Raw genomic sequence first — 19,170 nt, 5'->3', positions numbered from 1 at the left:
TGTTTGTATATTAGCTGCCCTAAGATGTTCCCCTAGCCTCTGGGCAGACTGATTCTGGAGTTGCATGACTTCATTGTCCAGAGGTTTATAATGTCAGCTAGGTAATAATCCCATTAGGAGTTTTCCTTTGCACCACATGAGCAACAATTAGTATCTAGGGCTTGGTCTAAAACTAATGATACTTTAATAGTTGAATCTTTATAAAAATGATTTTTTATCTGTTATTAGGTCTGATCCCTTGGGAGAGCAATAGAATACCTAAATATGTCATGGAAACTGAAGAGCAAACACAGATAGTAGAAAAGCAGCTGGTCTCCCAATGGGAAAAGAAAATGGATTAAATTTATTACTAAATAAATATACATTTAATGAATGATTAATGTTTCATGAATGAGCTTTTTAATTTTAAGAACGTAATAGTGAACCCCCAAAATTCTTCCACATTCCTACTCTCAGCCTCAGCTTTTTATCAGCAATTTAGGCATAATAGAATTGATCTTCCTTAGAGGGTTTTTGCAACAATGGCATTATTTTTACAAGCTTTTATTATGTTTTGTTGTTCCACTTAAGCTTGTTGTTCCACCTATGACGACAGGCTGCAAATAAATAGCCTTATTTTCTTCCTGCAGTTTGACATCAAACAGATAGTAAAAGATTTGAGACATCAACGCTTTGGAATGATTCAAACCAAGGTAAAAATGTTCAGCTCAGTTGTCTTCCTGCACAAATACTGTGAAATTAACTGGTTATTCATGCACAAACCACAAGTACCAGTCTATTTGCAGGCCTGGAAGTACAGGCTAGCTCTAGTTATGTGTAGACCTTAGTAATTCATTAAGGTTGTACACATGACCACGAGATAGGCAAGGATGAACCTACCTTTCCCCAGTGACGACCAGTGATCTCCAGTGATCAGTCGACCAGTGATCTCCTCTTTTGTGCACCATCACACACCCACATGCTCAGAGCACTGCAGATCACTGGAGGCCAGGAAATGAGTCCTGGCCTCCAGGAATCCCAAATGCACCACGCAAGCAGCACAGTGGATTGGGAGATTCTCCATGAATTGGGAGCTCTAGGCGCCCAACTCTGTGTGTGCTCGGGCTATGTGGGGTAAAGGGCATGTTCACACCCTTTAACCCAGGTTAAAGCCGTGGTTAAAAACTCGGGCTTGTGGGGCAGGCAACACCGGGACCAGCTCCGATCCCAGCACTTCACATGGGCAATCAAACCCAGGCACAACTGTCCAAGCCTGGGTTTGGTTGTTTGTGTGAACAGCCTCATGGTGTCAAGTACATCTGCCATACAGTTTCATTTCTGCTCAGAGTTATCAGGGCTCAGCCCTGGAACCTGTTTTTAAAATAACAGGCAGCTTCCTCTTTGAATCTGCAAAAAGTTCATGAAAACAGGGGCTAGTACCCTCCATGGAATATAGCCTACAGATGGCAGCAATTCCAGGTTTGATATACAACTTTTCAGGCAGAATCAATCTCAGCACTGATTAACTGCTGCTTATAAGCAGGAGAATATATTCTGTCCCTTCAACTGTACATGTTCTCCCTGCTCACAAGACCACTGTGATACAGACTTCTAGTTCTCTGAAAAATTATCTTTAAAAATTGTTTGATAATGATGTGCTTTTATGTATGTTTGCTTAATTTCATGTGAGAGCAGAATTTCAGTTCCCTTCAGTTCCCTTCCCTATACAATAGTCTGATTTGTAACTGGACTTTCCAAACCAAAGTCTGCTTTTGCATGGAGAAGACATTTGCAGGGAGAGGACATACCTTAAGCACTTTACTTCTCTGCATCTACTCTCTGAGAGGGAGCAAAGCACAACCAAAGAAAATGCTGGCAACATAAATTTCTCCCTAACACATGAACTAAATAAGCGCATATGGGTGAATAAAGGAAAAAGAAACCTAGAAAAACTAAGGCAAGAGACCTGGTACAGCAGAAGGAAGGAGGATCTAAAAGATCCAGTTTTGCCCCACTCAGTTACCTCCACTCTGTATATTTAATCTTATTTGTTTATAATACATTTGCATCTACCACAGTGACATTGTCTGAATCCAAAGCAGGTCACCACTGGTGGCAAGACATCAAGCAGCCAGGCAATCAAATAATTTGTGAACCATTGCACCAGCAACTAAGGGTTGAGGCTGGAGAGCTTAAATAAGGACCAGTAAGTCTCTACCCATCTCCTGGCACTATTCAGCCCTTGCAGCTGGGCTTGGTTCTGATTCTTCCTCTTGAGGTGATCCCTCTGCCTCATAAGGAGACTCTTCTAGCATCAGTTGGTGAGCTTCAGGTGCTCTGTCATCTCTGTTGTAACTGGACCCAAGTTCACCAATGGCAGCAATTCTGGGGGTTTGAAGGCAATGCAGATGGTTGCTGTAGGGGCGAAAGGTGGGGTTCTCCCAGAAACCTGGTAAATTCTCAGGGTCCTCCTTTCTATGCTGTATAATATAATTGACTGTTTCCCTTTTCATGTCCAGGAACAGTATATGTTTTGCTATGAAATAGCTCTTGAAGTCCTAAAGAATATTCAGAACATGGATTCCCATCTAATGCAGTAAGGAAACTGAAATTCTTCTGTCACCATTTATCTTGGACTCTACTTGCAACTTATTCCATCAAGATGCCCAAGGGGCATGGGGAGGTACTGTAAATGCAGTTGCACTGTATTTCAGTCTTTGAAAAACATGGATTTCTGCCTAGGCAAAAGAGGCTCATGGGTGTAGAGACATGGCTGGAAACTATCTATAAAACACACATGCTTGTAACTGAAATCAGATCTGCTAGTATTTGTTGTAGTATGTTGTAATTGTATGTGTGCTGGTGTCCAGGATATTAACTGGGGCTAATAGCGGTGTGGCTATTTCCATATAAGAACTTGCTGTTCCTTACCAAACACCTGAGAAGGAGGACTGCGAAAAAAGAATGCCTGAACAAAGTACAGAATTCTCCAGTAGAAGATGCAATTATTGCCGTCTCCTGGTTTGAATGTGGCCCTTGAGATTAATGATATCCATGGAAGTGTTAAGTACATTAGTGGTAGGAAATAACTTGTTAAAAGCTGTCCAAAAGATTTCGAGCAGTTTCAATAGATTAAAATGTTGTCTAAGAAATGTTAAATGGAAAGTGCCTCTGCAAGTATGCTTTAATTCAAAAGTAAAAGGGAGTTTGTTTTTTTAGTAGCAGAATTACCATGTACTAGCTGACTGGGCGCATAGCATCTGCACCCCTAGTTTGACCCCCCCCGCTTCAGCCCCTTCCCCCTGTCTTGAGGCAGGCATCTCTGATGCCCGCCTGGGCCGCTTCTCTCCCCCACCCGCTTGCGGATTCTCCTCCCTCCTGCCACCTCCTCTTCCTGGCGATCCAGTCGACTCTTGACACCTCCTCCACCATTACCGTTGGCCGCAGCTCAACGGCCTCCTGCCATGCGTGAGCTCCCGCCACCTCAGCCTATCAGGCACCTCCACCGCCCAGTCAATCAGCTGGGCGCCCAGGCGCACATTCTAAAGGTGCACCCAGGAGAATTATATATATAGATACATGCATATACCTATTAAATATATACTAGCTGAACCAGGCGCAGAGCATTTGCGCCTCCAGTTCACCACTGCCGCCATCCCCCATCCCCCCCACCATCACCGTCTTCTTCTGCCTTCACTCCCCCACACCAGCCAGCCTCTGCCGCCATCCCCCCCCCCGATGTATCCCCCACTTGCCTGTTGGCCACCGCTACTTCCCTCGCCCACCCGCTGCTGCCATTTTCTTGCCGCCCGCGCTCCCTCCTGGCTGGCTGCCACCACCATTGTCTTCTCTCCCACCCATCCCCGTCGCTATCCGGCAGCTGCTCGAATTCTCGCGAGAGCTGCCACACATGGGATTCGCAATGGGTATGCCTAAGAGAAATGTATAAAAAGATTTTCCTTCTGAAGCTCAGCTGCCCATAATTCCCTAATTCCATGGAGTATCCCTTAATGAAAGAGGGGCAAGTTAAGTTTGATTTTAGTGACTCCCGTTCTTGCTTTCCCTACAGATTCAGTGCCCTGAAGTCTCAGGGCAACTTTTTCTTATATAGAGAATAATTGCTGAGCAGGAACAATCATGACTTTCTAAGTACATAAATCTGTACTTCTGTATTTTGTTCAATTCTCACCAGAAAGTGATTGCAAGTCACCTGGTATTAAAAATAATGGTTTTTGCTGAAATCTGCTCATACATTGAAATCAAGGCTTGAAGTTCCTATTTGGCATGCCCCACCCCCCAGGGTGGCGAGAAGTTTTTTTGGGGTTTGTGTTTTGTTGTTGTTTTAGATTGTGGCTGCAGGGGGACGGGGAATCATCTTCTGTCCTATCTGCCCATCAGCATGCCTACCCTGTGGATATTTAACTTTTTAAAACATTAATTTCAACTTTTAGCCCCTTCCCCCACTCACATTAGCATTTCCAGCTTTCTCATGTGATTCTCTGCTGTGTGGTAATTTCCTCTTGGATTCTCTGTTGTTACCTCACTTCCCTGTGCCTCTCTGGTGTTGTGTTATTTTTCTTCCAGGTTCACAGTGAGTATCAGTGATTAGTTTTGTTAAATCCCCTGCCCCCCACTCGGTTGTTCTGACTATGACCCTGACTTTCATAGGGGTCTAAAGGACCGAACTGACATTTGCAAGGTCAGAAAATGTTGGGTTGGACCCAAATCCAACTTTTAGGTCTGTGCACAGGCCTAGTGTGTAGTACCATTGTGCAAGAGCACAACACAAAATACACCAGGTGGTGGGGAAATGTATGTGTCCCTATGGAAAAGAAATGATGGAAAGCATTATTAGATGCTATAGGAAGATAAAAGTTGTTCAGTGAGAGATCTGTATTGCTTGTGTATGAGGGCCATTTCTGTGTTGGTAGAAACAACTTATGAAATGTTTATTTCCCCTGCTAATTGAACAAAGAGGCACCTTTTTAAAGTGGTGATTCTCTTTATTTAGCAGGGGAAGAGCAACTGGCCCTATCCATCCCCAGCACAGCATCCCTCCAGTGGCTGTTGCTGGTGTCTCTTATGTTTCTTTTTTAGATTGTGAGCCCTTTAGGGACAGGGAGCCATTTTATTTATTTATTTCTATCTATGTAAACCACTTTGGGAACTTTTGTTGAAAAGCAATATATAAACATTTGTCGTATTCATATTCATATTATCCCATGATATGCATATTTTTATTGGATCATTCAATTTATTTATTTATCATATTTATATACCACATGATATGTACATCTCTAGGTGATGTACACAATTTAAAATACAACAAATATAAAAGTAAAAACAATTTCAAAGAATAAAAATGCTAAAACAATATCATGGGATAAAAACAATTAAACAGTTTAAAATTAATTTCATTTAAAAGCCTGCGAAAACAGGCTTGAGGGTCTTCCTAAAAGCAATCAGAGAGGGAGATGCTCTTATTTTGACAGAAAGCATATTCCAAAGCCCTAGGACAGCCAAAGAGAAGGCCCGGTCCTGAGTTACCACCAAATGAGCTGGTGGCAACCATAACCAGACCTCTCCAGATAATCTAAATAGACAGCAGGTGTCATGAACCCCAAGTCTGACACAGAGGAGTCCCAGGATGAAGGGTTCATGACCCCTGAGCTGAACAGGGACTTTCAAGGTGAAGTGATTGTGACCCCTGAGCTTGACTAATGTTGGAGCTAGGACCCTGGCAGCATCAGCTCTCAGCTGCAATGTCTCATAGTGACCCTGGGGGGGGGGGGGTTAGGGGGTAATGGATAGAAGTGCTGGACTCCTCCCCTCTTTCTTCTTTCTGTGTTAGTCTCATTTTGTCTTTCCAGAGATGGCTGATAGTTTAGTCTACTTCTAAATAAATCCTTGTTGTTCTTCAAACTTAAAGAACTGTCTCCAGACCTCTTACTTGGCTGAATTTTCCCCAAACTGGCTTTGCTCTGCAAGTTGGGGACTGAACTGCCATTCCTCCCCTACAGCTCTGACCAAGGGGACTAACAGGATGAGGCAAGCTTCGAGGGGCCTTCACACCACCAATGGGAATGCCAGCACCTGATTACCCCCTCAACACACTGATAGCCAAAACTCCAAATGCTGGGTGAAACCACCTACTGAGTTTCTGCTTATTACTTAGCTGCTAGACACAGGGCTCTCGCCATTGTGGAAGCAAGTAATGCTGCAACTATAAAAGTTACCGTGCTTCCAACAAACCTGGAGTTCTGTGTCTAATAGCTGGATGATAGGCAGAATATCAACAAGTGTTGTTTCAACCCTCAAGTGCTAGGTAATGTTGCCCATGCAACTGTTAACCTTCACCAGACGTCATGAAAATGAAAACACTGTTATAATCATGGGGAAACCTTGTACCCTGTGAAACATTGTTGTAACTATGTACTCCACCCATTGTCCTTTAAAAAAAATATTAAACAACTTGGGAAAAGCACTATTTAGTTTCTTAACATAATCAAACTAGGAAAACCTTATTAATTTTTCATTAACTCAGGAAAAAACTGATTTTCCAGGAAAATACAAGCCAGTTGTGCCGATATCTGTGTGTGCGTGTGTGCGTGCTTACTCAATACACTGGATTGCAAGCAAAACACACACACACACACAAGGTTTTTAATGCACTGGCACAATGAAACATAAGAACAGTGCTACCTTCTCACCATGGGGAAATGCCCCTGGGCAGCACACTGACCAGTGCTGGCAACCATGGCCAAGAGGCATACAGAAATATGTGGTGTTAAAGGAGCACTCATTATGCTTTAGTCTTGTCTTCCTTCCATTCTTTAGTTTGACCTTTGCTCTTACTTGCTCTTCTGTCCTTGATGGTAGGAAAAGGACAATGGAGCAATATTTATAGGCAAAGATGACTGTCAGCATGTAACTTCTAATTTTGAAAGGTCAAAAGTGTGATGACTTAGCATAATTGAGACAGGAGGGTAAAGAAGAGGTTTCCTCCTTTTGAGAACAGGTGATATTGAATTCTACTTGTAACACCGGGGCCAGATAACATTTTAAGGTACAGATATTAAGGCGCAGAGATTTTTCCAAAGTTGCCACTATGGTGAACTTTAAATGTACCTGAGGGGGCAGGGTGGATCCAAACAAAACACTGAGGGGTCAGATAACATTGCTAGCTAAGAGGTAAGAATGCTGAAATGTTTGCAAATTTGTAATTATGGTGAACTTTGAATACACCTTGGGGGAAAATTTGTGGTCTTCTACACTCCCCTCATTTCCACTCCTATGTAATATTCATTGCAAGTGAAGAAACGTGTTCTCATTTGGGAATCTACATACAGAAGATTTCCTGAATTTCCTTTGACGAATCCTTTTTCAGTCATATTAAGGAATCGGAGCAAAACAAGTCACACATAACCCTGGAACTTTAGCCTCATTCAGATGTTGTAAGTGGAGGCTGTAGTAGAGTAGAGCCAGAGATGGACCTAGGTGATTTTGGAGCCGGGACCTAAAGGCCTTTTGCCACCACCACCACCACCCTCGCCACAACTTAAGCTTTATCCCCCTATACACACACCTTGTGACACATGCAATGTTTTCAACATGTGGGTCATTGAGGGCACAAACAGCAACTGAAATTGAATTAATAATAATAATGATAATAATAATAACAACAACAACAACAACAACAACTGAAGATTTGCATGGACAGTCAGTTGAATGCACTATGTTTTTATACCAGAACATCCTCAGGGAATATCTATCCCTACCTCTGCTCTAAGGGGAATATCTTACTGCTCTCACATGTAGTCTCCCATCCAAAGGCAAACCAAGGTGGAGTAAAGGGCTGTGGTGAACCCATTCAGAGCAGGACTCCACTACCGTGTGGTGAGAGCCATTAGGAACTGCGAGGCCATCAGGACACTGGCGTATTAATGCTTGCTGCAAGATTAACTCTCCTCCCAGGGAGGAATAAGAATTTACTGACCAAACTTTACTAAAAACCAAAAGCACACACAAATCACCTATTTCTTGGTAGTGGTCCTATTGTCCTCCACACTGTGGGTGTCTGCATCTGCGTAGACATGATCCTGGGGAAACCTCTAGAGCTGATGAAGCCTTTTGGGCGGTAGCCCTGATCCCTTGAGTGATATAACCCTCTCCTCAGATGTTACCTCCCTAAGTTTTCTTCCGACCGCTGCAATAGTGACATTGGAGGACCTTCTGCCTTAGTTTCTTTCTGAAGCCAGAGCTGTAAAAAAAAATTAAAAATTAAAAAATTAATTTCTTGTCATCATACCCTTGTTATTTTTTGTTTATTCTTGCTTTCTATCTTCTTGTTATATTCTTGCCTTCGTTTTTGCATGTTCATTTTTTACTCACCTCCACCCAGCCTCACGCTTTCCCCCTGTCAGAGGTCTGAGGCTGCTAAGTTTTGGTGTGTCCTGCTCAGTGAAGCTCCTGGCTTCTGACAGGCACAAAAGCTGCTTGGCCTGCTTAGGGGAGGCCGATCGGACCCATTTGTGCCCCATTAGTAAGGCCTTCACGAGACAAGCCAGGAGAAACAAGACCTCACACCTATGAGCGCTACTATGGCTCTATCTACTACCACAGCCCTACAATCCTCCCATTTCAGAGTCATCCTGTCAGTGCCATACAAACTGTGGGATATTCTCTACTGGAGAGCTTCCTCCCCCTTCGCTGGAGGCCTCTGTGTCTCTGATGGTGCCTAGGGAGAGCCCACCAATTACAGTGCCAGAGAGAGAGGTGCTCCCAAACCCGAAGCTGTCAACTTTGGGTTTGAAGACTTCAAAGCAGCCGGTGATGTCGGAGGAGGCAGGAGCAAAAAAAGCCATAAGGAGAAGTACTCAGAGCCTCCAAAACCGACCACTGTCTCTGTGACCACTTCCCCATTGCTAGAGGAGCAGGATTCGGAGGAGCAGCTACGTGATCCCAATGCTGACTTGGAGGGATCATGATCATGACAGTTCCGATATCGAGTTTGAGTACTCTTCTCGGTACCATGAGTGGGAGGAGCAGGCTGACAGGCAGAGCTCATACTGGGCAAGGGAGAGATGTTACTATTCCCCTCAATGGAACCTTCCTTACTCCCCAAACTACCTCAATTTTGATGAGCAGAGACCTCATTTGGAATATGTGTTAATGGACCCCATAGCACCATTTGACCTTCAGCTGCTGGGATCCAAGTGGGGGGGGGCATGGATATGCCACCCCCCGGGAGGCACTCATGTTCCAGATCCCATTCATCTAAGACAGTAACTGGAGGCTGAGATCCAAAGAAGCAAAAAAATAAAAAAGTCTGCAACTGAGAGCCAGTCCCAGGATAGAGTAGCACCTCAGCAACTGACTAAAACTGCCCCAAATGCCAAGCAGCTGCCTCTACAAATCAGACAGGCCCTTTTTCTGATTCTGACATGGACACTACTTCTTCCACTAACAGAGACCCTGATATGCCACCAGGATCACCTGTATCAGATGGTCTTCTACAAGGAGATAAGAGCCAATCCCCAGATCTTAATTAGAACAGATTCAGTGCATGGCATCTGCCCTGATCCTGGAAACCCTGAAAACTCAATAATTAACCCAGATTTTGGCATAACAAGCCTTCTGTTCATGCCCCTGTCTCCCTACCACTTCTTCCTACTGTCACAGAAGTAATTAAGGTTATGTGATCCAAACCAGCATCCATCCATCCAACCAGGGCCTGATAGGCAGCAACACATGTCTGGCCAGAGAGGGAGGAGGAGGGTAGGGCAAAACAGTGAGGTAAAACTGCATACTTTTATAGAACACTGGTCAGAATATACCCAGTCCGAATTCTGGAAGTCAGTATGAGTTTCCACAAGGAAGAGTCAACTGCCAACTCTTGGAAGGTGCTTCTCAGTTTGAGGGGACTGGGAGACAAGGTACAGAGGGGAATAGCCATGCAGATAACACATGTGAAGAGCCCTTTCTAACAGAGAGGCTGTTGCTTCAGACTCTATCATTACTACAATCAATATTTATTTGAATGTATCACAAAGGACTCCCTATTTGGATCTGTGGGCACTGGTGGCTAAGTTCAGCCCACTTGAAGTAAAGTCCCACTTGGGGTGGTGAAGAAGCAGGAAGCCTCCCACAATCTCCAAGAGGCTCAGAGGAGCTATTGTAACCATGTAACCTTTTACAACTGCCAAGTGTAACCAAAGGAGTTCCACCCGGGAGATAAGGTATTATTGCTTCTTCTCTGATGGCCCACTGGCAGGGCACCTATAGGGCTCATAATCCACTAGGGTTGTTTATCCCTTGCCAGATAAAAGTAATGTTCTTCATAATTATCATATTAACCTGTTTGATGATCTGGCAAGCTTGGAGGTCTTGACAGCAGAAGTGGAAGGAACTGGCCTGGTCCAGCCCAGCTCTGTCGGCTCTGCAGCTGACCCTTCTCAGATGCATTATCTTCTCAGACGTTTTGTCCATCTCCCCAGGGCATTTCCAAGTGACCTCGTATTCTATCCACCCAGAGTCTGATTATGATACAGTTGTACAGGCAATAGGGAGAGATGTCCCCACCACCTTGCCCCAATAGTAGACCAATAGTAGACCATGAAATTCCAGACATGCAATTACTAGGAGTGATCCAGCCCTCCCACACTCCCCATTATGGTTCCAAAACTGGATGGGTCCATCAAAGTTTGAAACCACTAATTCGGTTTCTAAATTCAATACTTACTCCATGCCTTTGATGAAGGGCCTGCTAGAATGTTTAGGGGCCATCCACCAGACATGGCCTCACAAAGATATATTGGCAGATTCCCCTGCTCCCTAGTCTAGTGGTGAGTGTCACCTGTCAGGGTGGATTCCACTTTACTCCTATGCCCTTTGGATTTCACAGGGCTACCACCACCTTAATAGGTTTGGATGCTATTTGCGCTGGAGGACTTTGCATCTACTTATATCAATGACATAGCTGTCTAAAGCCCCAATTGGCCAACTTATCTAGACCATCTTTGATGAACCCATCAGGCCTTATGCTAGTCTGGGCTAATAACCATTCCCACCAAATATAAGGTGGCACAAACCCAGGTGTAGTACCTAAGCTACAAGGTGGGGCGGGGCTACTTAGTCCTGTCTTAGACAAAGTAAAAGGCTTGGCCAAGTAATTGTTACCGGTCATGAAAGTTCAACCATTGTTAAGAATGGTCAGGTAGTATTGGCAATTGATCTTGCATCTTGCCTCATGGGCTACACCTCTCCATGGGTTGACAAGCCCAGGTCAACCCATTTGAATCCAGTGGACAACCTTGATCTTAACAACTTGTGAAACACTACAATATGCACTCTGCCATGCCACTGATATTTCAGTCCCCATCAGTGTGCACACTGACACCTCAGTCTAGGGGCTGAAGGGCCAGAGGAAAGATCTCACATGTATCTCCACCACAAACAGTAACAAGTTGTTCTAGTAAGAACTAATCAGCCTACTTTCCTTTCACTGTCTCTACATCTGGACTAAATTTGGTGCAAATCGAGGTCCACAAGTTAGATCTCTTGCGCCTCAAATGTTCATGTGTCTGCCATCTTGGATTGGAGTGGGTGACATCATCACAAACTACACCATTGGGGCATCTCTGTGTGTCCATTCAGCTGTAGCAAATTTGGTTCAAATCGGTTAGACTGTCCACAAGTTAGTGAATTGGCCCTCAAAGGTTTACGTGTCTACCATCTTGGATTGGAGTGGGTGACATCATCACAAACTACACCATTGGGGCATCTCTGTGTGTCCATTCAGCTGTAGCAAATTTGGTTCAAATCGGTTAGACTGTCCACAAGTTAGTGAATTGGCCCTCAAAGGTTTACGTGTCTACCATCTTGAATTGAGGTGGATGACATCATTACAGTCTTTGCCATTGAGGTGTCCCTATGTGTCCCTACAGCTGTAGCAAATTTGGTTAAAATCGGTTAAGCGGTTCACGAGTTAGCTCACTTGCACTTCAGAGTGCCATCTTGAATCAGCTTCTGCCATCTTGAATCAGGGTGGATGAAATCATCACAGACTACACCACTGAGGTGTCCCTGTGTGTCACTCACTACAACTGTACCTAATTTGGTTCAAATCAGTTAGACAGTCCACAAGTTAGCCCACTTGTGCCTCAAACATTCACACGTCCACCATCTTAGGTTGGTGTTGATGACATCATCACAAACTATACCATTGAGGTGTCCCTATGTGTCCCTACAACTGCAGCAAATTTGGTTCAAATCAGCTAAGCGGTTCACGTTAGCCCACGTGCACCTCAAAAGTTTATGAGTCTGCCATCTTGAATTGGTTGTGTCTGAAATCATCACAAGCTATGCCATTGAAGTGTCCGTGTGTGTCACTCACTGCAACTGTACCCAAATTCGTTCAAATAGGTTAGGGAGCCCATAAATTAGACTGCTTGCACCTCAGATTTTCATGCGACCACCATCTTGAATTAGAATGAATGACATCATCACACACCACACCATTAGGGCATCCCTATGTGTCCCTACAGCTGTAGCAAATTTGGTCCAAATCGGTTAAGCGGTTCACAAGTTAGCCCACTTGCACCTCAAAAGTTTACACATCCACCATCTTGGATTGGGGTGGATGACATCATCTCAAACTATGTTGTTGAGGTGTCCCTATGTGTCACTAACTGTACCTAATTTGGTTTAAATTGGTTAGACAGTCCACAAATCAGCTTGCTCATGCCTCAGATGTTCATGCAGGTTGCCATTTTGAATTGGAGTGGTTGACATTATCACACACCACACCACTTTGGCATCCCAATATGTCTCTACAGCTCTAGCAAATTTGGTTCAAATTGATTAGGCGGTTCACAAATTAGCCCACTTGCTCCTCAAAAGTTTACATGTCTGCAGGGGCGTAACGATAGGGGGGGCAGGGGGGGCACGTGCCCCAGGCGCCACTTGGGAGGGGGCGCCAAAAAGTGCCCCCGCCAGTCCCCTGCCTTTGGCAAAAAAATTTTTTTGTGTGATTTTTATTTTTTTTTGTCATTGCGGAGCTCTCCGGTGGGCGGGAGCTCCCATTGGCTGCCGGAGAACACTTGCCCACCATGCTGGTTGTCTCAGTTCCTCCCTCCCTGCTTGCTGCACGCACGAGGAGTAGCTTGGTTTAGTTGAGAGAGCAGCTGCTGCTGGGGACGTTCTCTGACTCTGCCTGTCTGCCGTTTGACCACCACACTGCCCTCTGGCTGCATTTTATTCTTCTGTTCTGCATTAACAAAGTAAGTTTCATTGCTAAAATCTCTCTCTCCCCTGTGTGTGTGTTGTGTGTGAGAGAATGCCCCTACTCCCTTGCATAACGTCCTCCTTTTAGCTCTTCTGTGCTTTGCATAGCAGGCTTCACACCCCCCCCCAAACCGAGGGTAGCTGCCTGCAAGTGGAGCCAGTGGGGCTCTCCTGGCTTGCATTGTGTGAGTTTCTGGCTTGCATTGTGTTTCTGGCTTGCAATGTGTTTCTGGCTTGCATTGTGTGAGTCCCGGTGGGATTGCAAAAGGAAACTCACGCAATGCAAGCCAGGAGAGCAACTTGTGGCTCCACTTGCATTGCCCGAGTTTCTTTTTGCAATCCCACCTCTGCAAAAGGAAACTCATGCAATGCAAGTGGAGCCACAAGTCACTCTCCTGGCTTGCATGCATGAGTTTCCTTTTGCAGAGGTGGGATTGCAAAAGGAAACTAGTAGTACTAGTACACAAGATCTTTGCAGCTCTGCTAGTAATTACAACTTCTGGATCATCCCTTAGCATTGGGGGTGGGGTGGCAAATTTAATTTGGAACTCATTAATATAATTTTTGAATAATGTTCAGTCTGTCTGGATTAATACTAGGTTTATTCTTTATAGCAGATTTTTATTAGCAACATACAGTCTACAACATTTTCAGCCTTGTTCATTTGGTGCATATTGTAGATGTTCTGTCTCCAAAACATAAGTACAGCATCTATATTTTTGAAGGGGGGAAAATCCCATTTAATACAGTGTGAACAAATTGGTCCAAAAAGTAGCAATGGGAAGTTTTTCTTTCTGCCCCTGCAGCTTTAATAAGATAGAGTGCACAAATATCACTTGATTAACAGCTGCGATATTAATTTCCCTTTTTGGTTGCTTGACTCACAGCGAGAATCATGTTAAGGCAGTGGAGAACCAATTAAATTGATTTTAATCTTTGTTAGAGAAGATAACATGCCTTTTTCCTTGTTTAAATAATTAAAGTTTCAGTAGGTATTATTTCTGGCTTTAAAGAAATTGGTATCTTAATGTAATGGAATCCTTCTAATTACATACTTAATAGTTTTTAAAAAGTTAATCACGGTTTTTCATTCAATGTGTATTTTGTTTTACATATTAAACTTATATTTTCCTTTGAGAGAGTTTTAAAAATAAGAGGAAATTGGGAAGGCTTTTTTAAAACAAAGAAAAATCTCACCCCTACTTATTCATGATCTTTTTGATTTGCCTGTGTTTTTATTTCAAGCAAGTCAGATGTATGTTGGGGGGTATTTATTTATGTGTATTTATTTCAAGCAAGTCAGATGTAATTGCAAATAACATGCAGAAGATCCCAGGTTCAATCCCTACCTCCAGGTAGGGCTGGGAGAAACTCCTGCCTGAAACCTTGGAGAGCTGCTGCCAGTCAGTGTGGGCAATAGTGAGCTAGGTGGACCAATATCTGACTCTGTAGACAGCTTCCTACGTAATCAAACCATAACTTGCCCTTACGTTCAATCCAATTGGATGCATTCACATTCACAGCTTACATCCAATAAACTGCTGAGTCAGCCCTCCAAACTAGGATCACACAGTGTGGTTTGCAATTCTGGTATATGAAGGGCCCAAACCTCAGTTTTGTTGTTCAGGTGCATAGGCAAACGGTGATTTAATTAAACCAGGAGGTTATTTATTAAGACTGTGTATGAGAGGGAAGCAGAAAGAGGAGGAGATCATGGCTCAAATAATGGTGGCTGAATGTGGCCATTGAGTTTCCCAGGAATACAACCAACGTAAAGTGTGCTACAAATAGACATTATTATAGAATTAATAAACATAGAATATCTATGATAGACTAGAATATATGTCTATTATAATTTAAGTCTCTATTATAATATAAGCATAAATCTTGAATAGACTAGAATATCTATGATGGAAAAGACTAGAATACCTGTCTTGTCTTTTCCATTTTGGGACACAAAACCTATTACTATGTTTAAAAGCATTTATTTTCTGGCCATGAGGACTGCAAACTTAGGCTGTTAGTATGCAAGACATTTCTTTAAAATATATATTTCTAAAGAGCCTTGTAGCCTCATGTTTCCTTTTTCCTGTCCCAGTATACTTGCACGGATGCAGCCCACAACCCACATTTGACTATGGTTGTGACACATTTCCATATTTCCGGGGGCAGCCGGGGGGAAGGAGAGTGGGGGGGCGCAATTTCAGTGCTTGCCCCGGGCGCCGTTTTCCCTAGTTACGCCTCTGCATGTCTGCCATCTTGGATTGGGGTGGATGACATCATCAGAAACTATGTCGTTGAGGTGTCCCTATGTGTCCCTACAACTGTACCTGATTTGGTTAATATTGGTCCAGGCATTGCAAATTGATAGTGGGGGGACACACAGACGGACACACAGACACACACACAGAATGCTGGATGATATCATAAGCCTACTGGAAAGTAGGCTAAAAAGTGAAATGCACCTACACAGTAGTGGAGAACTACCCTGCTGGATCAGGCCCAAGGCCCATCTAGTCCAGCATCCTGTTCCACACAGTGGCCCACCAGAGGCCTCTGAGAAGCCCACAGGCAAGATGTGGGCTCTTGCCTATGGTCTCTCTCTCTCTCTCTCTCTCTCTCTCTCTCTCTCTTGCTGTTGCCCTCTCTCTTACTGTTGCTGCACTGTAACTTGTATTTACAGGCAACTTGCCTCTGAGGCTGCAAATGGCCTAGAGCCACTAGACTAGTAGCCTTTGATTGTCCTGTCCGTGAATTTGTCTATGCCTCCTTTAAAGCCATCCAAGATAGTGGCTATCACCACATCCTGTGGCAAATAAATGTGTGAAAAACTTCCTCTTGGTCCTGAATTTCCTGGCCTTCAGTTTCATGGGATGACCCCTGGTTCTAGAGGGAGAAAAGGTTATCTCTGTCCACTCCATGAATAATTTTATACACCTCTATCATGTTTCCCCATAGTAACCTCTTTTCCAAATTAAAAAGCCCCAGATGCTGTAGCTTTGCCTCATAAGGAAGGTGCTGTAGGCCCCTGTTCATCATGGTTACAGTCTTCTGCACCTTTTCCAGTTCTAAAATGTCCTTCTTAAGATACGGTGACCAGAACTATGTGCAGTACTCCAAATGTGGCCATGCCATAAGGGCACTATAATAGCATTTTTATTTTCAATCCCCTTCCTAATAATCTCTAGTATGGAATTTGCCTTTTTCACAGCTGAATCGACACTTCCACACACTGAGTCGACACTAGTCATTATGTGTCGCCATGCCTCAAAGATCTCTCTCCTGGTCATTCACTGATAGTTCAGACCCACATCAGTGTATGTGATTTCCCCAATATGCATCACTTTACACTAGCTTACATTGCCATATTATATTGCTTACATTGCCACATACATATTTGGCATTTTGTCGTCCACTCACCAAGTTTGGAGATATCTTTTTGGAGCTCCTCACAATTTCTGGTAGGTTCCAAAGCCACCCTCCACTTATCGACAGAGCTTGACACCCTACCTCCCCCCACCCCCGGGGCTTGGGTGGAAAACCCAGGGAAAACTCTCTTTATTTTACTATTGGAAAAGCACACCCAAACCTCTACGTGCAAGCCTACACACGGTGAGAAAACTAATAGCTGCTGAGCTCCTGAGGCATGTTTTGCACCAGAGGAAAAGCCCCCTTTTAGCCCTCCCTTTCTCCTGAGTTAAAAATCCACTTGGATGAGGCTCGTAAAAGAAAAGAACAAAAAACCCCAGTTTTATTCAAATGCCATAGACTGCTTCCATCTGAGGCTTTCCCAGCTTTTAGTTACAGGTAAAAATACTCAGTAGGTTACAAGAATACTTCAAAAAGCACCCAGATGAAGTTGGAGCAGCATCTTTGAAAATAGTTGTTACTCAGTTGCAAGGAACAGGTAGGTAGGAAAATACAAAGGCACAATTAAAGCTTACAGAGTCTTTTACAATGCCCTGGCTGGATGGGTGAAGGCTAATGTCCCCCCCTCCCCCCATTTAGTTACATTGCAGATAAACAATAATAGACCAGTGTCAGGGATATACAAAGCACACACAAAAGAAAACAGAAAGTCTAATGCAAAACCAGACTAAACAAACTTTCCCTAGACTAAACTTAGGAAACTGCCATTTACTGAGTCAGACCATTGGTCTATCTAGCTCAGTATTGTCTTCACAGACTGGCAGCGGCTTCTCCAAGGTTGCAGGCTGGAATCTCTCTCAGCCCTATCTTGGAGAAGCCAGAGAGGGAACTTGAAACCACCTGCTCTTCCCAGAGCGGCTTCATCTCCTGAGGGGAATATCTTGCAGTGCTCACACATCAAGTCTCCCATTCAGATGCAACCAAGGCAGACCCTGCTTAGCTATGCGGACAAGTCATGCTTGCTACCACAAGACCAGCTCTCCTCTCCAGAAACTTCCAGAAGCCAAGGTTCTGGCTTCCTTTGTCTTGAGCTCACCAAATCCTGGATGAGAATTCAAGCTTCGTGCCCTCCTATCTTTCAAGGAGCTGAAGAGGTCATTCCATGAGAGAAATCTCCAGGCTAGCTTTTGACCATGAAAGAGCAAAACTTCACTGCTCCTCACTAAGTCTTTCCGCCTGTGCTTCTCTCACATTCCAGCCTAGCCTCTTCTCACAAAGGAACCTTCTCTTCCTCTCAATGGCTATCTAGGTCCCACCCACCTGGGCTGAGCTCTGGAGTTCACCAGCCTGTTAATCAGGACAGGGTTCACTTCCGGTTAACTCTTTAGGGGAGGGCTGGCTGGTCACTACATGAGCTATTTAAAGGGTGTTTTGTTTCAAGTTTGAGACACTTGAAACGGCCTCTTTTGAGTCAAAATGTTTTGTACATCCCTACTATTGTCCTAGAGACTCCAGCACTTTGGAGTCCATCATCTGCACTTTCCATTGTCACACATGGGTGAAATTTCTTTAAATTTCTAAATTTAAATTCCTAAATTTAAATTCTGTTAAGTTTCTAAATGTTTTAAGGTCCTAATACCTACACTTCTCTTAAAACCATACCTATGTCATGTCCCAAAAATCAAGAACTGTCCATAACAACAGTGCTCACTTCCCTTGGAGATGCACCTCCACCCCATGAGATTTCCATATTTAGGCTGTAACACTCTGTTAAATTCTTAGATCCTTAGTTAAATTTGGATTCAATGTGAAGAGAGAAAACCCAGAAATAATTAGTGTATCTGCCAAAAGTAAAAATTGACAGTCTTGAAAACAAGCTGATGGAAAGCAGATCTTTCTTTGTGTACAAATTATTGTGCTGGACTGAAAATGAGAAAATTTTAAGGCTAGTCATAAAATTTTTATTTTACAACAGGATAGACATTTCCTATATAGGTGCATTAACATTTTGGATTTTTAACGTAGTTTAGGACAGATAGGAGGACATTATATTTCTCAAAATAATATTTTGTTGTTCATTCTCATCTTGGCATTGTTGTGGGAACCAATTCATCATTAATCTTTACCCCCATATCCCCTTCCAAGCATTTTGAAATAGTTATTATTGCTAGAAATGATAAAGGAACATAATTAAGCAATAATGACCCCAAAGAGAAACATAGATTATTTCCTGGATGCCATGTGCTTCCACCAGACACATGTGCTTGTATAATGTTTATAGAATCTTCATTAGTGGAGAGTCTTAAAAGATAAGAGACTAAAATGTAGCATCAATGGCCGAGATAAGAGCAAGTGTACGACCAATCTGCTCGAGGATTCACAAGGGTCTGGAGCTAGAAAAAAACTCTGCAACAAAGCTTCAGAGAGTAGCTGACTTTGGTATTCCCTGCTTATTTTTTCCATTTCTGATCAGACAAGACGCCTGTTTTCCTGAATCATATTTAACTTTTACTCCTGTGGAAAACTGAACACATGAAA

General features: G+C 43.5%; 1 protein-coding gene across 2 annotated transcripts in view; it reads left to right on the top strand.

The window, feature by feature from the left end:
• The window catches only part of PTPN20 (protein tyrosine phosphatase non-receptor type 20), a 52,148-nt gene extending 49,356 nt beyond the window's left edge, over positions 1-2,792 (top strand). Inside the window, exons 9-10 of one of the 2 annotated variants that reach the window (XM_053304501.1) lie at positions 630-692; positions 2,499-2,792. In XM_053304501.1, coding sequence (XP_053160476.1) covers positions 630-692; positions 2,499-2,579 — 144 coding nt within the window. In that variant the 3' untranslated portion in view covers positions 2,580-2,792. Of the gene's footprint in view, positions 1-228; positions 359-629; positions 693-2,498 lie in introns of those variants that run through there. The other variant, XM_053304502.1, reaches the window with a different exon arrangement.
• The last annotated feature ends 16,378 nt before the right edge of the window (positions 2,793-19,170 follow it).

Source organism: Hemicordylus capensis, chromosome 3 (assembly GCF_027244095.1).
Source record: "Hemicordylus capensis ecotype Gifberg chromosome 3, rHemCap1.1.pri, whole genome shotgun sequence".
Lineage (NCBI taxonomy): Eukaryota > Metazoa > Chordata > Lepidosauria > Squamata > Cordylidae > Hemicordylus > Hemicordylus capensis.
This window is presented reverse-complemented; position numbering and strand designations above follow the sequence as displayed.